The sequence below is a fragment of the Bremia lactucae genome, linkage group LG1, assembly GCF_004359215.1.
Source record: "Bremia lactucae strain SF5 linkage group LG1, whole genome shotgun sequence".
Classification (NCBI taxonomy): Eukaryota; Oomycota; class Peronosporomycetes; order Peronosporales; family Peronosporaceae; genus Bremia; species Bremia lactucae.
The window spans coordinates 13228778-13236582 of NC_090610.1; the positions used below are offsets into that span (position 1 = coordinate 13228778).

A 7805-nucleotide genomic window follows, 5' to 3' on the forward strand; every position below is an offset into this window, starting at 1 on the left:
TGGAAACGTTGAGGTCGAGTTCGAGTGCTGTCCAGCAACAGTCGGTGAGGCAGCCCTCCCAAGGTTCCAGATTGTACCACGCAATGTACAGGCACCACCTGACCTGGCTGTCAGCAAGGTGGCTAGTCTCTTCCTGACTAAGCACCACACGACAGTCGTGAAGACCTCGGGGAGATGAAGACGACTGAAGAGACAGCTAACCTTCAGCTTCTCTCAGATCGTTTGGCCGCCGCCGATGCCATGGTAGCGGGCTTTCAACAGGCAATGCGCTCATCGAGAAATTATGACCCACTGACGTTCATGGGATCTATCAAGCCCTTCTAGCGTTTAACACCGTACTATTGCGAGAAATGCGTGACATTAGCACGTGCCTGAAAAATACAGTATTTCCTGCGTCCAAGAAACCAAGCTTCGTGACTGCTACCATCTTAATAATTTCACATTTAATCTTCATGCTCGCTTTAAGCACGAGATCGTTGTTAGTGACCCGGGTGCAATGAGCGCTACGCAGACGACCCACCGCTCTGGTGGGGTCCTCACTGTGGTCCGCCCTGATTTTTCAGGTCTTGCCACGGCCAAGGACCTTCGAGAGCTGACTGTCTCGGGGCGCTATTTTGTCGTCCGTTTGCTAGTCGCTAATGATCCTATGTATATCCACAACGTGTACTCGTTAGTGGATGACCACGAAAAAGCAGGGCTTTTTTATCATCTTCCAACGGACCATTTTGAAGACAATGCGATACACATAGTCCTCGGCGACATGAACACACCGCAGATCCCCAGACTCGACTCATCACAGCCACGCTTGCTTGCCCTCCCCAGCCGTAGCGCCTGCATGAGCTGGCTGAGCCTACTGGGGTTGTTGATGCCTGGCGCATCCACCACCAAGATGAGCGCGTGTATACCGGTCCCCAGCCCCGCAATAATCGCCTTGACTACGCTCTGCTGTCGGAGGTTTGCTGCAATGCGTTGTACGGTGATTCCAAGTATTTTTAATCTAAGGGCGCTGGTGACCGACCACCTGGCACACACAGTGACCTTTCGATCCATGTTCCAGCCACATGGTTACGGCTACTGGCGCTTTCCGGATTATCTACTTGACTACTCCGATGTTGTCGCTGCCATTCATGGCGAAGCCCAGCAGGTGCTTAAGGATCTTCAGGCTGCACCTTACCCGGGCAAAGTGTGGGAGCAGTGGAAGAAATCCTTGCGAAGACAGCTACAGGCCCTGCAACGCAAGCTGCACGGTCAACACACTAAAGCCATTGCGGCTGCACTGGCTATGCTCGATCATGCAGCAAGCCAATACCGTGTTGAGCGGGACACCGCCTCCCAAGCCAGCTTTCATGCTGCCCTGGATGCGTATTGTGTGGTCAAGCAATGACAGTCCACATTGAACCGCTTTGTGCTCGCTCGTCAATATGAACGCAACGCCAAATACATCCAACTGATTCCCAAGGAGTTTTGTGTCAATCTCGTTCAGAAGGTGGTCTGTCTATACCTTACATCGAAGCATCACTCGAGCGTCAGAAGCTCAACCTGCTCCTCCAGTTCATATCCGTGTCGATCGCAGTCAAGCGTGACTGGACCACGCTGGGAGTCGTGTTGCTATCGCTCGTGTTGCCCACGTGGGGTCCTAAGCTCCTCCTCGACTTCCTCACGATTAGTTCCATGCGACACGGCGCCTTGCTTCAGTAGAATGTGCTGTCTCAATGGTGGCGCCACGTCTGGCGACTGTGGTATGTGATCAAGTGGGGATGTCACTTGGACAGATCCCCCCTCATGCTCGCCTCGGCTGTGCGCTGAGTCAGCCAATTTAGTTCACGCCGCGGCTGATTTCCAGTTTGAGCTTGCCACCCGGAACGACAGCTCTGGCACAACAAGACGTAGTCTGTGCATGATTGTCGAACCTCAGCGCAGTTTTCAAAAACATATCGCAACAACCTTCAAGCTTCGGTGTCTCGTGGATTTCTTGAAGGCTACTGGTGCGTGGCCAGATGTAGGCATTCGCACGAACCCACATTGACTATCAGCTCTTGTCAGTCCCTGTGTATCGTCAGTACCTGTGGCTCAGACGCCTACACCATGAAGCCACCCAAGTATTTAAAAGACTTCACGACGTAAGCTCAATTGCACCGCTTCCACCTCCAAGAGTAGTCTGGGTGTGTCCCAAGTCACCCTACGTCGGTGTCCAAATGGGTGACAGCGTTTGTGTCGTGCCCTCGGTGTCTACGCCCCAATTACTTTTGCTCGTGTGGAGGGCAATAACACCTACGAATCCACAGCTAATTTAGCTGAACGACGCTCGAGCAACGCCAGCTGATCAAGAATATGTGAACCAGTGCAAACGCCTACGTCGCTAGCTGCTTCCGATTTACGAGGATTTCCGATTCCGACTCGCCTTTTGTCTTTTGCCAGTGCGTTCGAGATTCTTGTTTCTGCGCGATGCTCACCCCAACATCATGTGCTGCGTTCGAGACACGTGCAGTGCGGTGAAAACTGAAAAGCATCCATTCTTCGATTGCGTCCTACCAGCCGAGCTGTGGCCTGTCCTGTTTCAAGATTGGTCGGCTTTCTTCGTTGTCGCACCGTCATGGCTCGACGTTGCCCTTGGCCGCCCACCAAGCCTATCACAGATTTGGCAAAAATATGGCGCTGTGGTTCACGACTTGTGGCAAGTCACACGTTGCGCTGCACATCATCTGCTGTGAACTGAGCGTAATGAAGGTTTGTTTCGACACCGTGCGTCTTTTAATCAATGACCAGCGCTTCGGATCGTCTACACAACTGTTAGTGCCCACCTGCGTGCTCGGTTTCGTCGTCTGTACGAAAAGCGACAACGTGTGTCGTTACGAACAGTGATGAATCTGCCTCGGCACTCACACTCCCTCGGTCCGTTTATGAAAGCCAACCCTACTCAATTTTCCGTGAGAACTGTCTAAGCGTTCCCTTTAAGATCGAACTTCGTATTGTCTTTACGGCACAATTATTTCGTTTATTCTAGGTTAACATAATCCAGCTTAGGCAAGAGAGGTCAACGTCGTATTAAAATACAGACTACTTGAACCCAGTTGCATCATTGGGTAAATATCTTTATTGACTGTCTATTCACGACTTTGGCCTCTTTTATATAATATGCCTTTACATCATGGATTCTTACATGCATATAGTTTATTGGAAATGAATAATTAAAAGAATATTTCGTCAAGATGCGTGATACGCAGTCGAGGGAATGGAAGTCGTCTGTTTCGACTGTAAATGTATCCAATACTCAAAGCTCTTTTTCAGTGCAAAAGCAACTTTTGTGTATCGGATGTCATGTACCATTGGCCCCAAAGGCCTTTTCGCGCAACCAACAGTTAAAGCAAACGCCGTACGTGTCGATGAAAGAAGACGAAAGACGACTTGTTCAATGAGCAATTTGCAATGTGTTGTAGCAAATGTAAAGCGTGTGTGGACAGAGCCAAGTCTGATGATTTCATTCGGCCACGCCTAAAATGCTGCGTACAGTGCTTTCAAAAGTTGCCTAAGCCAAGCTTCTCCAAGCGTCAGGCTCAGCTACTAGACCCCAAGTGTAAGAAGTGCGTCGAAAAGCTAGAGTGCGCTGCTGCTGCGTCATCAGAGCATGCTTCTCGTAAGTTGATTCAACCAATCATTGTTGACTCCTATTACTCAGTCACTTGAGTTGCTATCAGATAAATGGAAGTTCGACCAATATTATCGCGTGTGTCATCGAGGTAAAAGCGGCGGGGTATCAGTACGTATAAGTCACAATATCGCGTCTCCGATATTAGGTTATATCCCTCTCGGCCGCGTGTTCAGGGCAACGACACCCATTTGCAACGACCAGGGCGACCCCATGGTACGCTTAAAAACACCACATTTCTCAAGTGCTATCATTCGCAATGACAGTGCACAAGAAGGCAATGAAGCTGAGCGGCAATATAAGGAGGCATGGGTACCTTGCCGCTCCCTTCGAAACGAAATCCTGTTGGAGCCGCACCAAGGTCCATTCATTTCTGACGGTATGAAGGAGTTGACATGTAGATACTTTCGCTGTGTTGTTGAGGGTTGCAAGGTTCGGGGCCAAGCAAATTTGTCCATGCAAGAGATAGGTTATGTACTATATGGCGATGTTATCGAAGTTGTTGAGTCTACAGTGGTAGAAGGTGGCATTGTATTCTTACGTTTGCACGAACGATATTTTGATGGTATGGCATGGGTTGTTGAGCGTTCTCTAGACAATGAATCGGTGCTAAGTGAGGTTGAAGGTCCATGGACATCATTGCCGACTCATCCAAGGAAAGAGTTGTATCGCTGTGTTCAAGACACGGGTGCTCCTATTCGCATGGAGCCAGAATTAACAGCACCACCAGTCGGGCGTATTCCTTGTGGTACTGTGATGACGATTGTGGAGCGTACGTTAACTAAGCAGCGCCAGATTTTTCTGCGAATTATGGAAGTTAATACAGTTCATCCGAATGAAAAGGATACGCAAGGTGATAAATGGGTCATCGAAACTAGTTCTTGTTGCGCTAGCGTCATGGTTAAAGTTACATAAGGGTGCCAAAGCTAAGAAATACTTTGTTCGATGCTCCTTGAGGTATAGTTTACATAATCGTTTTATTCTTTATAAAATCATGGTCATTAGTTAAAATTGGAACCACCTCTGCCCAGAAGAAATTATTTTTTAGCTTAAGGAAAATAAAAAACAAAATGCTTACAGAAAACAGTGCTGAAATCTCTGCGATAAATGTCTCTGCTGGATGTCCACATCATTATCAAATGAGGCCGAGCGATAAAGAAAAAATTATTAGCGCAAAAATGCTTATTTATATTGATGAAGGTTTTGACGGATATGCTGCGCATTTGGCTTCAACTGGATAAGTTTTTAGAATTTTAAGAAATGGCCTGACCCACCATTCTTTAGAAATAGTTAAATTAATTGCAAATTGGATCTCTTCAATTTGTAATCCACACAATGTGGAATCGGTGATAGAAAATCGTGTGGCTAGATTTGTTATAACCAGTCATATCTGATACTGTGTAATGAAGTAATTCTTACTGCATTATACAGTATCAGATATGACAAGAACCGTTAAGTTGTTTCACTAGGACTGAAGTCTTTCCCGGCTGAAGCCGGGGGTTTTAACCAAAAAGGGGACTATAAATGCTTCTTTCGATATATAATCGTGGAGATCAGTAGTCATATAACAAGAGCGCAATACGATGCTTAGGATAGCAGTGGTGGCTTGGACGGAACGTCTTCGCACTTAGAGGCATTGTGGCGGGATTGGTAAAACGCTGAGTTGCTTACAATAAATTTGTCCTAGTATTCTGCGGTTCGCACGATGTGACTGATTTTTCGTACGCAACGATTTCCTAAATGGTGTAATGAATTGACTCGCTTGGGTCAGTGCATTTGCAAGCCTACACCTACTTTTTTTTCGGTCAAGGCTGGGACTTCAAATAAAGGCGCCCCTTTAACAGGTGAGTATGAGTTCAAATCACGATATTACCCCTAATTGACAACGTCGTGTCAAGTTTTCAGTATCTCGCAACTAATAGTAATTAAAGACAACGGCAATGGACATGGAACAAATTTGGTGCAAAATGCCACCTTTCCCATTTTGCGAGAGGTCTATCTTGTGGCAATAAAGCTCGCAAGCTGTGACAACGGAGAGAAATCCCCTATGATGCATCGAGTAGGATGTTAAGTGTACATCGTTGGGATGTAAGGATGCATCCTTGACATAATGTCGAGGATATGCACAGTTGTCGCCGTGAAGAGATGAGTTTGTCTTTGAGAATACACCGCTTTGTTGCTTTGTTACAGAAAATAAAAATTGATTTCGTGATTACTAGCGCTAAAGATGATACACTTTTTCTATACGCTCGTTTCGACGATGCCTGCACTTCCCTCTGGCCAATTTCCCCCTCCGGCTGTTTTAAGGCATTTGTTGCTTCTCCCATCACCGGTCAATTTACCATCACTATGCAACTCGATGGCGTCGCAACTCGCATCTTTCCCATTGAGTATCAACGTCCAATCACTCGCTATATGTTGAAATGTTACTATCAAATTTGCTCTGATGTAACGGGGCACTGCCGACTTAGAGGCTTTTAAAACCCGACTCAAACAGACGTTTGAACCAGCAAGGGCTGAGTTCAGAGCTCGTTCAGAGCTTCTGAAACTCAAGCAAGGCAAGCGTGATGTTCACGCATATGCCCAGCACATACGACTCTTAGCGAGTTGTATTACAAATAACCCAGTCCATGAATGCACGTTGATTACGGTGTTCATGCAATGTCTTACGGATGTTCCCGTAAAGACCCACCTGTTCCGGATATTGCTTCTTCAAACGTATCCAGCTTGGAACTGGATACGCTTGAAGAAGCAATATCCGTTGCGGAACAGGAGGACTTAAGCTTGAGACAGGCTCAAGCAAGTTCGTCATCATATCGTCCCCCAAGACGACACGAATTAGGAGGTCCAGAACCCATGGACCTTCCCTACGTCGAAAGCGAGAGACCTCGCTTTCCGAACAATAAGCGATCGCAGAAATCCCATCGCTGTCAAAAATTGGGACATTACGCTCATGAGTGTAGTGCCCCACGTCCAGCACCGAAAGGTACTGAACGTAATTTTGGACCGTATGCCAAAAAGGGCAACGGTCGCGGGCCCGACGTTGTTGCGAAATCGCAACAGCGAGGCGTACCGCCAAAAAAACGGGTTGAGGTCAGTAGGAGCGCAACGCCCTACTGATCTAGCAACCTCAAGAGAATTTGCAAATCTCTTGACTAAAGTTGCTCCAGACACACAATCATTATGTGTCTCTGCACCTGGTGATGAGGTATCCCTCATCACCTTGAAAACAAAAGTGACAAATGATTTGAAACTTAAAGCCCTAGTGGACTACGGAGCGTCGACTAATTTTATTCGTCGCCAATCACTAGAGGGTCGAAGGCTCAAATATGTTGAGCGCGACATCTTTCCAACGAGGATGACGGTGCGTCTAGCGACAGGCGCATCGATAACAGTAATGAAACGCGTAGTGAAATTTATTTCACTACACGTTAAGAGAGTTACAGTATGATGAGGATTTCATCATACTTGATTTGGATGACAAATTTGATGTCATTCTAGGTTTACCTTGGCTCAGAAATACGAGCCAAGGATCAGCTGGCAGCATCAATCCGTAAAGATGCCTGCCACTTGTTCATCAGATGGCCATCTGATGAACGTCTTGGAGCGTCCACAAGCGTGTGGATGTACTACGAGTGAGTGCGATGGCCTCACTTGTGGTACGGTCGTTAGTACAACTGCACAAGATCACAGTGTGATTACCAATCACAATGTGGAGTCAGCTGCCGGCGGCTGTGTTAATGCACAGGCAGCGCCGAAGGTCCACCACTCGAAAAGGTCGAGTGGATTGAGACATGAATGTACGCTTAGTGGGCGACATTCAAGGAGTATACCGGTTGCCCAGAAAGGACAACACGATGATCCAAGGTCGAGTAGAGAGTCGACCGTAGTGGACCCGACTGTGATAGCGCAATCACACTCGGAAGACGTTGAGGGAAGAGGTCCCCACGTATTGGACCTTCGGCGCTGCCTGTGCATTAACACAGCCGCCGGCAGCTGACTCCACATTGTGATTGGTAATCACACTGTGATCTTGTGCGGTTGTACTAACGACCGTACCACAAGTGAGGCCATCGCACTCACTCGTAGTACATCCACACGCTTGTGGACGCTCCAAGACGTTCATCAGATGGCCATCTGATGAACAAGTGGCAGGCAT

The 7805-nt window shown here is 47.5% G+C and overlaps 2 protein-coding genes across 2 annotated transcripts; both read left to right on the forward strand.

Annotated features, from left to right (window-relative positions):
- Positions 1–3203: 3203 nt before the first annotated feature.
- CCR75_000665 (uncharacterized protein) lies at positions 3204–4561 on the forward strand (the record flags this gene model as incomplete). The annotated part of the gene is given in 3 exon segments (XM_067958771.1): positions 3204–3373; positions 3438–3657; positions 3677–4561. 3 exon segments carry the CDS (start codon positions 3210–3212, stop codon positions 4559–4561), a joined length of 1269 nt encoding a protein of 422 aa, XP_067814852.1. The 5' UTR covers positions 3204–3209.
- A 749-nt stretch (positions 4562–5310) lies between these two features.
- On the forward strand, positions 5311–5717 carry CCR75_000664 (uncharacterized protein). The gene is made up of 2 exons (XM_067958770.1): positions 5311–5490; positions 5569–5717. The coding sequence occupies exon 2, from the start codon at positions 5587–5589 to the stop codon at positions 5656–5658; it is 72 nt and encodes a 23-aa protein (XP_067814819.1). The 5' UTR covers positions 5311–5490; positions 5569–5586; the 3' UTR covers positions 5659–5717.
- Positions 5718–7805: the final 2088 nt, after the last annotated feature.